The sequence below is a fragment of the Ambystoma mexicanum genome, chromosome 5p, assembly GCF_040938575.1.
Source record: "Ambystoma mexicanum isolate Mex_15411 chromosome 5p, UKY_AmexF1_1, whole genome shotgun sequence".
Lineage (NCBI taxonomy): Eukaryota > Metazoa > Chordata > Amphibia > Caudata > Ambystomatidae > Ambystoma > Ambystoma mexicanum.
In genome coordinates, this window is record NC_090930.1 from 1,112,054,715 (window position 1) to 1,112,069,566 (window position 14,852).

A 14,852-nucleotide genomic window follows, 5' to 3' on the forward strand; every position below is an offset into this window, starting at 1 on the left:
TCGGGTCTCTAGAGCCTGGCATCCTCTTCAAAAGCCCTCATGGGGCCAGTATGGCGTCTATGGCGCCAGGCTCATACACCATGAAAAACAATGTGCTTGGGAACTACTTTATTGTATTGTCAGCCAACATTGAGACATCCACATAGCTTGGTTCTAAGAACCAAGCTATGTGGTCTAGTATTTTGGGTGTGGTAGCCTAGGGACTACTTTACCTGGACTATTTTGTTGGGGCAATTTAAACCACACCCGAGCAAGACAACATGCTTCACGTTACTTTGCAGCTTGCAACGGGACGCTCACCGTGTCCAGCTATTCCCTCGAACCTTGGAGAAGCAGAACTTGCAAGGAGACAAAAGGAACATCATTAGCAGCAGCATCTTACCTGCAGTCTTCATCTTTAAACACTCGCAGCTACTGAGAACTGCTCCCTCGAGAATCTGCACGCCTCCCGGACAGAACGACCTGAAAGAGGAAGATAGAGGCAACATAAAAGAAAGCAGTAGAGACATTTACAAATTACGAACTGCTCAAAAGGCTTACCTGGCTGGTCGCCTCTCGGCTGGCACCATTCCAGGCATTCCACTCGCGCTGAAGAACACCGAGACCTACAAGGAAGGAAAACACAGGTTAGCAAAGGCAAGACTTCGCAGCACTGCGCATAGCGCTTACTTACCGCATCATAGCGCTCTTAATGCGCCATCATTTACCAGCGGGGCTCAACCAAGCCAGTGCGCTGCGCTGAAGCTCTGCAAACCTAAGGGAGAAAAAAAAAAAGACATTTTAAACAAAGAAAGGCATGCAGGATAGCAACAAAACTAAAGAACAGCAATAAGACCTACCTGAACAATACCAAACGGGCCGGCGTCAGTGAAGTAACTGGACCGCACTCGCCCATGAAAGACAACACGCCCCTGCAAAGAAGGCAGGACGGAGAGCACGCCTAATTCTACCACAAGGTGAGGAGAGGGCGCCAGAGGGTCTGAAACCATACAGGGGTGGAGGGAGGATACTTACCCCAGTCGGTCAGTCTTGAACACAGTCCTCCTGTATTTTCAGGCAGAACCTTCCCCGCAGACCACATCAGGGCAAAGCTGAGAAGCATACCAGCAAGTAACCCGGCTGGGTGGCGTCCCTGTTGAGCGTAACAGCATTGCTCCACACATTAACTCAAACAGAAGTACTACCTGGACTCCCAGATTACTAAGAAAGGTCACTAAATCCGTTCAGGGGCTCAAACTAGGTAAGGCCCCAGGCAGGACGGCTTTATGAAGGCCTTATACAAGGCCTTCAGTTCTAGATTTCACCAACCTCTTCAACACTTTACAGGAATCTGGTAAAGCATCACCCTCCATGATGGAAACCGATCTCCAATTCCTAAATTGTGGCAGTCACTCACTAATTGCACACCTTACTGCCCCAATCACCTTAACACGGATATCCAACGGTTTACATAAATACTGGCTTCCTGGCAAAACACTAGCATGTCCAATTAGTTCACCTGGATCTAGCCGGTTTCATTCAGGGCCGTCAAGCCCAAAATAATTGGAGAGAAATCTTTTAACATAGATAAAAGCACCCAGAGGAAAGAGGAGATAGTATTAAAGCATTGGAGGCAGATAAGGCCTTGACCAGGAAAGCTTGCCCTTCATGTAGAAAATCCGGATTAAAATGGTGTTCAGCGTTAGGAAGTTTTCTTCGGTCCTAGTTTTTTGCAAATCGTAATCAGCATAGAATTGGTGTTAATGGGTATCACTCAGACAATGTTTGGTGAAGGAGAACAAGGCAGGGTTGCCCCCACTCCCTAGTTCTTTTCGCCCCACACTGAAACCGCTGGCAGAAAAGATTAGGCAGCATCAAGGAATAAAGGGCATTACATTTGGTGGATGATGGACGAAAAAGTACACCATCCTGGTATTATTGGCAGATCCACCCTCCTCTATAGACAACCTGTTAACTGAAGTGGCGCAGTATGCCAGAATATTTGCTTTAAACATATGTCTAAATCTGAGGTGCTTAACCCATCTCTGAACCCAGATAAACTATGCTTACCAAAATTATAATCAGTTTGGGTGGGTACATCATTGATGTGGAAATCCACATGTCAATTAACATCTGCAATATTGATGCATCAATTTTCCTAGACCTCTCTCTGAGATTAGTGCAGACTTTCTCGAGTGGCACAATCTTTCTGTCTCATGGATTGGTAGAGTTGTGTGTCCTTAAATCCCTTTTTTAAGAGGTTATATCAAATGACTTCTTGCTTCCTTTGGAAGGGGAAAAACCCAGAGTGGAGGAAGACATTTTGAAAAAGTCCTCCACTAATGGAGCTTAAGACTAACCCAACTTCACGCTGTACTGGCAGGCCTGCCAACTCAGAGCAATATATTGTTTGGCAAAGAGGGATTCAGATAAACATTGGATCTGTTTGGAACAACGATCATGAAGACAGCACCCTGGGGCATTCCATGGCTGGAAAGGGGCTACAGATCCAGAAACGCTTAGCTAAGCACACCTTGCAAAACAATCATGGATCTTGGATAGGGAAGAGGGTGTCTGGACTTCTTGCTCCATTGCTTTTCAACACCCAGTTTACCCATAGCTTAGTCCAAGATCTGTTCTATGCTTGAAGGAAAGGGGGCTGTAGATCTGTGATACATGGGTGTACTGGGCCTGTGACCAAATTCTTTATTGGCAATGTAAGAGTTCAGAAGTACGCGTCTGACAAAATGGTAGCATGATGATGGCAAAGACTTGTGTTGCTTTATAGAAGTAAAGAAAGGAAAACCTATCTAGTCCCACATCTGAGAGGGGTTTCCCTGCCTCAACTAAAACTAAGGAATCTGTCAGAATGTCTAAAAGTGTCCACAGTCCTGTGTCAAAAACGTATTTCCAGCCCTTACAACTAAACTAAAAGGGGTTTTCTGTCCTCCTGGTCCAGATGAATGACCCCCTTTTTCTAGACAGGCACAGTTCCACGCATCAGAGTAACTGGTTCCTGAGGGAATGGATCCCTTCCCAGGTCGCAATCCTTTTTGAAAGGTTAAAGCAAAGTTCAAAAGTAGCAAAACGTTCTCTGGCTCAGAAAGAAACAAAGTTCCAATTCAAAGTCCCGGTATCAAGAGAATGGCTTCCTTATTGCACTATTAAGAGAGGGCCTGCTTTCTCTTGGCTTTGCACAATGTTCACAAACAAACAAGGGGGAATGACTGCCTTCCCCTGGCCTTGCTCAGGATTTTAGGTAGTTTGTACTACAAGAGGGATTCACTCATTCCCCTGGTCTTTGTCATCTTTCATTAGTCACAGCCAACCTGGTTCACTACGCTGCCAGGTACTGGGACTATGAAGAATGAGTATGATCATTCTTCCTTTTATGGGTGCGAGTCCCAGGCCCACCTTTCTTTGCTTGTCCCTTCTTCTTGATAGACTCGGTTCCCTCTCCTGCCAAGTACTATTGTACGACACAGTAGGACAAAGTCTCTTTGCCTCAGTCAGGGTCCCAGACTCTGTATTCTTGACTTCCTTCTGAGCTTTTCGCCACCTTCTCAGGGCCTCTGCACCTTCCCAGCAATGGGTGTACCTTTTATCGGGGTCCACCATCATCTTGGATCATCCTTGGCGACTGACCAATCGTGGGGTCTACCCCAACTCTCGAGGTCTGCTTCCGGTAAGCGGCGGCTCCGCAGTTGCAAGCTTCCGGAGGGCAGAATGGTTCTCCCTGCTCGTGCTCTCCCGGCCTCAGGAACGCCAGAGCTTCTCTTGTGGGGTTTGTCAAGCGGTCCTCCCAGTCTGGACCGGCTCTGGACCTTCCTGAACCATGCTGGCTCTTGCGGTTCCTCCATGGAAGAACTGACTCCTCTTGCAGTCCTCCTTCGCTTTTTGTATCCTCAGCATGATATTGAATAGAACATGTACTTGGGTTCTGCGGTACATTTCTCATTTCGCCACAGTACTTCTTCGTCCCAGTCTCAATATGGAGTACTCTCTACTGGGTTGAGTGGATTCTTCCTTGTTTCAGTTGTCTCATACATTCCTTATAGGTAGCCCCTACTCTTCCTCATCTGAGTATATTCTACGAAGATGGGTTTTTATATTCTACAGAAACATATGGAGGTTTCAGGAATCAGGTCTGCCTAGGATATGAGGGGGTTTGGGGTGGAGGGTGTATATACCATGTTCTCCCCAGATAATCGTCCCTTGCCCCATAGGGGGGTGACCCCCTCAGGCGATCCTCCTGCCGAGTACAACCCCTAGGGGGACTATCTGATAGCAGCCTCACCTCCCTGGCCTCATGGGAAGGGGCTCTCCTTAGGGAAGCAGGGACGACATCCTGGGACTCATCACAGCACCTTCACCCTATCATTGGACAAACTTGGCTTGGGTTCCCCCCACGCCCCTTTGACTTTGACAACGCTGTACTTACATAGTCCCACTGAAGAGGGCTAATCTCCCACATGTATTGTTTCCTTATGCTGAGAGGTAATAAGGCCTCTTGGAGCTATAAGAAAAGCTGGGAGAAGTCCCATGGTAAGGCAATCTCTATGAAGGAATGGGAGACACTCCAGTCTGACATGACTAAAAGGTTCTAGATCATCATTAATAAAGAAATCCAATAAATAATTAGGTATGTTTCAAAGGTTGTCTTTTACAGTCCTTGGGGAGTGTTAAGGGGTTGCATGAGGAATGATAATCTTTACAACAGTGGAGATGCCCAAAACTGAAACTCCATTGAAGAAAGGTCTTGGGGGTTATGACGAAAATGCTTGGTTATCAACTCACAGAAAATCCTACTTTTACAATCTTGGGGATGTTGGAATGAAGTTTCATATGTGTATCCAAATTGGATAGAAAGATAACATGGCAGCTTTAATTGGAAGCCAAACTAACCATTGTAACTAATTCAAAGAACAAAATACGATCCACACTACAATATGTGGATCTGAGGTCTTTGGAACATTTCAGCATTGGATCAGATGTCATATGCAACAAGTGTGGATTCCACAAACTCACCTGGCACTGGTACTTGGCGTTTGGGCTTATACTATGCAGAACGCCTCTTCTCAACAATACACTGAGCTTTAAATCTGCTTCATTAGGTTTTCCATATTCCAGGTACTATGGGGATGGGGTGGGTGGTTGTTTAGGGCATGGTTAAGGGGCCTGGGAGTTGAAGGAAAAAAGTTTAGTAGCATATTTGTGTTGAATGTTCTGAAATGCTTTCTGCAGAACTTACATAAACATATTTACAATCAGAAAACACACTGAGTGACGTGCCTATGTGTAAGCATTTCTCCTTCTTAGCTCTTAAGTCAGTTGAGGAGTGAAACACGTGCACTCCACGTGCACTCCATCAAAAGAAGATCCATAAGTGTGACTTGCACCCTTCTTGGTTGATTTTTGTGAACTGTGAAGCATTAGCTCCTTCTTTGACATCTATGAAACTGCTGCCTGTTGAAATGTATTATTTCTCAGAAGTAGCAGGTCGGATAGAAAAAGCTTTAATATCCCAGGTAACACTGTGAAGGTGCTGAAGTGAACTGTAACATTTGGTGCTCAGGACATCGTTTGCAAGTCAGATGTTTTGAAAATGATGTTTTGAAAATGATCCATCACTTGAGCTTTACATTATCTCTCAATATGCCATTTTCTAGTAGATCCCCATTTAGCAGGCCTGCTAACAGAGTTGGAATTTATGTTGGCCATTTTACTATCACAAATCACTAAATGAATTGCCTTATGCTGCTGAAATTATGCTTTCACCAGGTTCACTGGTATCCATGTCATCAGCTTCCAAAAGAAACAGTCCCACCGGGAGTCAAAACTGTGATGGGTGCACTGTAGATCATCCACACACCTCAACAGTGGACATTCAAATACTTTATCTTATTTTTTTCGTGTACTTGTGTATTTTGACTTTATCACACAATCAAAAATAAATAAGAGTGAATGAAAACATTCAACATTGCAAACTGGTTTTTGATATAGTATTTCATGCTTGGATTGCTTCCAACTGCTATGAACTTTCATAAACATGGGAAGTGTGGAATGAGTAAATACATTGATATGCCAAGGATGCAGATTTTTTGTCCTGTGAAGTACCCATTATTAAAACCAAGGTCTTTTATGAGAGGGGTCAGCGATGTGAAGCAGACAACGGTTTGATTGTTGTTCAAAACTTGCCTTATATTAAATGCCTCACTATCCCTACTCTGCCGAGGATTTCCCTCCCTAACAAAACTAAAGGAGAAATATGTCTGGCCCTCACAATAAACCTCAGATACACAAAAGAAAATATATATTAGCAATTCAAACAACATACAATTATATTCACAGTTTCTTGATACTCTTTAGTAACCTGGGTGAACTACCTTCCCCAGAATTCAAGCTATATTCAGCTTCAATGTTTATATAAAGAAATAAGAAAATCCACGTAGGTAATAAAGTCTCAATTCAGGTCTTAGAGTTCCAGTATTAAGTTAACATTTTGTGAACCAAAGTTCCGACAACAATAAAGTTCTTCTTTTTGGTGAAAAGGTTTTCCACTTCCTCAGAATAGCATCAATGTTATTCCCAGCCACAATGCTTTTTCACCACTCAGTTATCCAAGAAGACTCGACACAATTCAAAGAAAAGCATCTTCTATAAAAGGTTTGTTAAACACAAGTCTTGGTTAGTAGTAAGTATGCTTGTTCAGATTAGGATTCACAATAGGAACATTTGCCAGGATAACTTCACAGTGCTGCTGCTTCTATTTCAACAACTTCACTTTTACTAAAGGTTGCCATGAGGGCATTCTCCTTTGCCTCATAGCATTCTACTTCACTTTTACCACTGAGGTCTTGCATCCACTGACAATCAGATATACCACCACAGCTTCAGTATTTTGTGATACTACCGCAGCTTCAATACTTGTGACTCAAGACAGGTTCTGACAAGATTATCTCTAAGGTACTTCAACCCCTTCAAATAGGTAAGGCACTCTTCCACTGAATATCGTTCTTCAAAAGGGGCAGCCTCTCTGGTCTGTTTGCAACAAGAACAACCCAAGTTCGCCTTTATGACCAACTTCTCTTTCGCTCACAGTATTTGGCAATATAGATTGTGTCAATATAATCTTTATAGGCAGCAAGTTTCCCTTCCCCAACTTTGCCTTCACCTCTCTGCCAACCGTTAGCCAAAGTAATTACCCAGAAGCCTTGCTGCCACTCTCTTGGCTTCAGGTAATGCTTGCACTCATGTATCTTAGGCAAGGTTAAACATTTATTGCACAGTATTGGCTGTATTGTTTTCTGGCTTTGAGAAGCGCTGCTTTCAGTCTTAAGTGAATACTCTTGGCTAGGGCAATGTTTGCTCTCTTCAACTGCAGATAAAATAAGTTAAGTGGTTAAACATTGTATCAGGCTTCCTCTGAAAAGCACAATTAGGCACATGCAACCACTTCTTAACGAGTTTTAAAAGGTTAAATGTTCAACAATGGCCTTTGCAACGTTTGCTCTGCATAACGAGAGACACGCGACCACTCCTTCATGAGGTTTGCAGGCTTTAAGGGTTTAACAATGGTCTTTTGCAGCATTTGCTCCTCACGCAAGTAAATGAAAATTACCCGAAACATGCGTTACTTTTCCATTTTGCCCTTTTTAAACATTCAACAATACAACTTCATCTCGTTGACTACACGCGAGTTAATAGTAATCTGAATATGGTTACAAACCGTGCTCACGCAAGGAATCAGAATGCCAGGTTGGACTCAATCGGCTAGTGTAATACGTGTTCCATATGTTGCACGCTGCTACTGCTTCTGGCACAACTTCAACTGCTTCTGGCTGCACTTGGGACCCACACCCTTCCTCGCTGAAGGCGTCTCCGGCCCGGCCACACAATTAAGGAGCCCCTCTCACTCCTGAGACCCACGGCTTCACAACAGCTGCTCGCCTCGGTCTCTGACACGTTTCTTGCACAGCAATGTCCGCAATTAGGCTCACATGGGAAAAGACAGCCTTACTTCATGCCTTCCACTGCGCAGCCTCTGCACTTTAGAGCTTGGGGCAACAGGACCCTCTCAGAACAAGCAGGTGAAATCTGCTGCATCCACGTTCCGGCGTCCCTCTGGTTCTCCCACTTCCGTTTGTAGTGCCAATACTGTGCCTTCTTCTTTCTGTCTCTAATATTACTGCACGCACTCCATTTACAGTTCCAGTCCTTATTGCCTGCACCTGAGGGGGTCTTTTAAGCCTCGCAGGTTCTTTCAGGTGTGGTCTGTTAGGCTTAATTGCCGACTACTGCTACAGCATAACTTCAGTCCTCTTCATCGTCCCAGTAACCATAGGATTATGGGACTTGTGGTTTTCAACAACAAAGTTAGTTCTTTTAAATAACATTGATTTTGAGGGTAGATTTATTTCTTTTAGAATCATTTAAAGATGAACCTTTAGAATTTGTTGTTACAGAGGAAGGCAATTTACTTAAGGTACTATTCCTAGATTCCTTTACATTATACCTTTGGGAGTAAGAGGACTTTTATCCTGAAATACCTTCAAGGGGTTTTTCTGTTATTAAGGCTTTTTCAGGTTTGATGGTATTTGTGCCCAGGGGACAAATACTGCACCTCACCCCACAGGTTCTCCTCACCACCCTGGTCCTCGTCTCCTACCAGATGATCCTCCCGCAGTACACCACCCCCAAGGTCAGGATCAGGTAGCACCTGCCTTTCCCTGGCCACCTAAAAGGAGACTTTAGGCAGGGGTTCAGTGAGGGATCTGTGGGATTCTTCACACTTGGTTCCACTATGCCCAGGTAATCTATAGCTGTAGTGTACAAAAATATCAGGTTACCAAGTTATTTTATTTTTAGTTCAAATGATGATAGCCCCACAAAGGCAGGTTTACAATGTTTTTCCTCTGTAGTGGGATGATGATGAGGATGATGGTGTTTTGTCATTAAACTGCTTCCCAGTGAAGCAATAACTTGGCTCCCAGAGTTTGAAATAGCAACCAAGATGTTTGCTCAAGGAGCCACTTGCATCTTTGTGAAAAGGTTAGTCTGGAACCCTGTATTATTGTGGAAGATGCCCAAAAGAAAGCCAAGAAGGTTGGGGCCAGGGATGTGAAGGAGGGTAGAAAATATTGAAAGCATTCGCGATTGTTCCAAGGTATCTACAAACATTAGCGGCCTGTGTAAAAGGAGTAGCAAGCCCTGAGGTTCCAGGCTGGAAGATGTGTCAGGAAGTCAGCACACTTCGAGTGCAGTAGTACGCTACTTGGTTCCAGGAGCAGGCAGCATCAATGCAGTGATTTTCGGCACACCATTCCGTTTGTTTGCATAAACTGTTGTCATAAATACCAATTACATATCTTTTGCAAGAAATACATTTTATAAAACCATAGTTCCTTTCAAGATCGCCATCCCTTCTGCGTGCACAGAGAACTTAAAAAGGTATCTTCCCGATGTGGGTGGTTTGGGTAGAGACGGCCAGGAATGTACATGGATCTTAGCAAGGTCACAATGGGTCCTGGCTAGCAGCCTCGTGCTCCCCCCACCAATAGCGATTGTTTTTCTTTCCTAGTGAGCACAAACTAATTGGTGTTGGGTAGGATCATGCACAAAACCAGAATCTAATACTCAACAAAAAGAAAATAATTCAAAACTTATTATCCAAATGAAAGAGCAGTGCTGACCCATGACCCAGTCAATGCTTTTTGTGTAGCCAGAGCAAGTCCAACAGCAGATGTCCAAGCCTCTTAACTGTTTTGTACATGTTTCATTACAGTCTTTACGATTGACCCCTAAAAATGGCACGCTGGCAGAGTTTGCTAAATATCGAGATCTGTGACGTGCTATCACACAAGATGTTTCACCACATTATTTAGCAGTATTTATGGGGGGGGCTCATCAACCTCTTGTACAAGACTGGATCAATAAAATATACACAAAGAACAAACAAAAATCTATAGTGTGGACATATTCTGAAATAAGAGTAATGGGGCTGGCTATTTGGATACCGGTTTTCCCCTATGGTCTCAAGTTAAACCTTGTCTGAGATGGACTTATGTATATTAATTTCCCAGTATTGCAAAAATGAAACTAACAATAGCTGGCACAGAGTACTCCCATCCCCCAAGATTGCTAATGTAGACAATACATTGAAGATGTATAACAAGTTACATGAATAATACAAAGAACTAATAAAGATTGTAGAATAGTATTTTGGAAAAGGTTGACACTGGTAAAGCAGATTTTATTTATTGTGGCTTAAATTATGTAGGGAGAAGGAAGGAAGAGCAAAGTGTATATTCATTCTCTCTCCCTCTCTGCAGTCCGATGTCAACCAGTCAGAAAAGTCTAACACTAATGGAGACTGGACCATACTATTCTTCTATCCACAGGTCTAAGCAAGTCAGGTGTTGTCATGTATATTATTTGTTATATACAAACTAGCTGTCCCCGGCCACGCGTTGCTGTGGCTCAGTCTGGTTAAATGGAAAAGAAAGAAAAGAGAAAGAGCACATTTCTAACATGTTTAATTTCACAATGGCTCTGGCGGTTCTCCAAGCTGAGGCAGTTTAATTTTCCCCAGCAGCGCAACACATTCCTTTAGTTTCTCCACTACATTTCAGAGCCTTGCAATAAGGACACACTTCAGTCATGGTGCCGATGAGAATATGCGGCTCAAACTATAATCATCAGCTTGTCACAGGTTTCCCCCCTTCTCACCTGTCTATGTTGTTTATTGGAGTTCTTCGATGGAGTCTTCTTTCGCACAGTTCGGGTCTTGTATAACCCTGTGTGTAGGTCCTCGGGTTCCAGCGTGCGTTCAGCGTTACGACTCCTGGAAACGTTCAGATGTCCGGGGAAGTCTGAGGAAATCCAGGAAAACAGCAAAGAGTGCACACAGAAGACGAGTGCATGGAGATCCGGGATGCAATAGAGGACAAAAAGAGGGGGAATGAAGGAGGAGGAATTTAGGGGAACCCGGAACCAGGAATCAAAGGATAAGCACAAGCGTACTACGGCAGCACACATCTAGCCACGGCAAGCGGTAGCGTTGAGATGCACAGGGCCGCGGGGGCGTGTCCGCTTTATAGAACGTAATGCGTACGATGCGGAACCTGGTGAACATTGTTCCGCGTTCAGGGTCCATGTTGGGAGTACTGCTGAGTGCAAGCCCCTATGGGTCAGGGACCAGGAAGTCCAGAAAGGACGCGTCCGATGGTTCATGACACAGCTGGGTTGTACCGGAATGCAAGGCGATTGCAATCGCGTGATTGCTGAGCACGGAATCGTGTTTGACGCTGATCTGCTGTTTCTCGTTGACGTCTTTTAGCCACTCCCAGGCTGTCGCGTACATTCTGTTGAGAACGAAGCAGCTCTGACGCTGCAGAACTCGATCGCCGTGCTCGCAACCGTGCATCCTAAAGTCTGGCTGCACGTCGCTCTGCTGCTTCCTCAGCAAATATTTGAGCCATTCTAAATCGGAAAAATTAAAATGGATTCGTAAAATAGCGTGTGTTGTTTTACGTCCAACAGATGGCGCCGTTTTCAGAAAAATCATGTTTTTACCTGTCACAGGTGTGACATCTGTGTATGGTAGGTATATAAAAATATGCGCCTATTTGAATGCAACGTTGTGTCAAACTTTCAAAGCAATCACAAGAACTTTCGGAGATTTAAGATTTTGAACAAACAACCATTTACATTTTTATTTATATAGATGTGCATTAACAGACAGAAGCTTAACAAATTTGATGGATCTTACTAGAAATGTAGGATGACCATATTCTGGAATGCGTTCCAGTTGGTGTAAAAATTCCTTTTATTTGGACTAACTTTGAACGAAAGTGGATGTAGTCATGTGAGATGACTGAATGGCAGAACAAATTCCCCTTACTCTTTTTAGCTGAATTGTAATATTTTCTGTATGGAACGATTGCAGGAAAATGAAACCATCTATATTGTACAAGTAGTAATTGTGGTCTCTGGTCTAGAGGACACTCGGCGTAATGAGAAAAATCAAGCGGGGGTAACCATCCGTTTGTAAAATGCTTATTTAAATTACTGTTGGGAATGGTTTCTTTAGTGACTGTGGCCATTGATACCAGGGTGAACTATGCCTGAAAAACACCCCATTTGCAAATATACAACCAGCAGAGTCCACCCATTCAATTAGTTTACAAATGTCCAATCTGCATGCTCCATCGTCACATCTTAAAACATTTTAAAAGAAATAATAATCAAATGTCTGCAATTACAAATGTTTACATGAAATAGAAGTGCATTAACAAAAGTACATTATTTGCCAACATTCTTACTAAAATCAATCACTGTTACTCAATACCTGTCTTCCAGATGATCTCACAGGAAAAGTATCAGGGGAGTGATCCAGGGAGGATGGCTTCTTCTTTGTTCTCATCCTTGGACTTGACATTGTCTTTTATTGTACAATCTGGAATAAAACCCAAGCAAATGTTTCAGTAATTATGTCAAATCAATTTCAACAATAATTTAATAAAATATTAAAGGAGACTGAAGCAAAACTGCAGGATAGTGTCCCAAATTTAGCTATTACAAATGCTCTTATATCATCTGGCGCAAAACGTGGCAACGCTGGTTTCAGCATAGAGTTAGAATTACTGAATTTATTCCAGCCACCAAGATCATGAACTTACTAATGCAACAAGTATGCAGAGATGAACGACCAATCAGAAGAACCCATGACTCAGAAACTTCATTCACAGAGACGGCATCCCTTGAAGATTCAACAATCTCTAGCTCATAACAATCAACAAACCTGGGATACACGTGGTCACTCTGTTCGTGGAATACCAGGGGGAATTTACATCTTTTTACAAACCCCTCCAATGACCTAGAACAATACCAAATCATATGCCTGCAGGAAACCTGGCTCAGTGAACCTCCCGTCTGTGACGGCTTTCTCACATTCCTCAATCCTGCCATTGTTCAAAAACAAGGAAGACCAGCATCCGGCCTCCTCACCTTAATCAAGTTAAACCCCCACTGTACAGTACTGAGCTCTGAAAATATTAATCCCTGGACCCAACTTACAAAACTAATCTACAACAAGATCCACCTAAACGGAGAAACCAAAAATTAATCAATGCTCGCAATCCTAAATCTCTATTGGAATCCTGTAGCAATATCAACGGAGTAATTCATCGATGGTGTGTTTCTAGCAATTGACAAGGTCGCGACAAACCACCAACTACCAGAAATAATAATCTGTGGCGACCTAAACATCAAGCTATATAACCACAACGGCTCTCTCCAAACTCATTCACACCTCTCTCTGAAAGCAAGCAGATGGATGAATGAAACTAGGATTCGCAATCTCATCCTCTTGAACACTCTATAATCCAACTTGGACTAGAGGAACATCACATGCAATCATCGATTACATATTTCTATCACACAATCTATATGAATCAGTCACAAAAGCGCAAACAGTAACAACCGACAAAAGTGATCATAATCAACTCACTGTTCACTCTCAGTCACTAACCCAACAACTTGAACCAGTACCTTTAGCCCCCGTAGAACTTCATGGCACAACATCAAGTCTAAGGATCCCACAACCATCCATCGCAAATTTACCGAAGAAATTTCATGATGCCACTCTGATGGACTCTGAGAAACTTAACTATGAATGGATTCTTCTTCCTTTCTAACAAACACTCAAAAACCGCCCTCATATAGATCATCGCCATACATACAACCAAGAAATAGCTGAGAGGAAAAAATGTCTAAATCGATCAATACGACACTTAAAGAAAATAACATCTGCGGAAAACAGGAGCCAGATTAAAATTCTGAAACAGAAACACGCCAACTGGACAAAATCTCAACAACAAGTCCTCCAACAAGCAGACACAGAAACCATAATGAAATTGCACAAGACTCACAACACCAGAGAGCTATGAAATCTACTTAACGACAACCTGCAAAAACAGCACAAATTAACAGCCAATGTTGCACAGGAAACTTGGATAACGCATTTTTCGACCATTTACGGAGCACGAATAACAGATCCTCAAAATCTACTGCCTGCAAACGAATCAACCTGGCATGTAAACGCAGAATTTGAAGACTTCATGCAGCTCATCAAAAACTTGAACACGTCTAGAGCAACTGGCCCCGACAGACTATCCAATGCTGCCATCAAGCAAGACCCATCTGCCTGGGCGAACTTCATGTGTCATATCACAACCCTGGTAAATACACTCCATCGAATACCAAACTCCTGGAGGTCGGCAATAATTGTCCCAATCCACAAACAAGGGACAAGAGAAGAAACCCAAAATTTCTGCCCAATTGCCCTATTAGACCCGCTAGGGAAGTTGTTTGCTTCAGTACTTCTGAAACAACTAACCAGATGGGCGCTAGAAAACGACACATTTTCGATCAGACAAACAGGCTTCATGACCAATGTTGGAACCAACCTCAATCTGATACTACTACAACTAATAAAGCATGAAGCCATCAACTCCCACACTACAATATACGCAGCATTCATTGATTTAAAGATGGCCTTCGATGCAATCTCACGCCATAAACTATGGTCGAAACTCAGAGCATGGAAATGCCCAGCGAACATCCTCGAACCAATCATTCTCCTCTATTCAGAAACCACCATAAAAGTGAGACTATCGAAACAAGGAGCCACAACCAACGCTATACCAACAATAAATGGCCTAAAACAAGGCTCCCCCTTAGCAGCAACTCTCTACAACCTGTCTACGGCCGACATCGAAGAATATCTTAGATCCAACAAAACAAACCCACCAAAAATAAATTCGACACCAGTTCCTGCCATGGCATATGCAGACAATATCGTCCCGTTAGCC

The 14,852-nt window shown here is 43.3% G+C and overlaps 1 protein-coding gene across 2 annotated transcripts in view; it reads right to left on the reverse strand.

Annotated features, from left to right (window-relative positions):
- The window catches only part of KDM1B (lysine demethylase 1B), a 1,796,634-nt gene that overhangs the window by 1,771,584 nt on the left and 10,198 nt on the right, over nt 1–14,852 (reverse strand). For both annotated transcript variants that reach the window (XM_069613586.1, XM_069613587.1), the window contains exon 2: nt 12,329–12,436. In XM_069613586.1, the coding sequence (XP_069469687.1) occupies nt 12,329–12,418 (90 nt within the window). In that variant the 5' untranslated portion in view covers nt 12,419–12,436. The remainder of the gene's footprint in view (nt 1–12,328; nt 12,437–14,852) is intronic.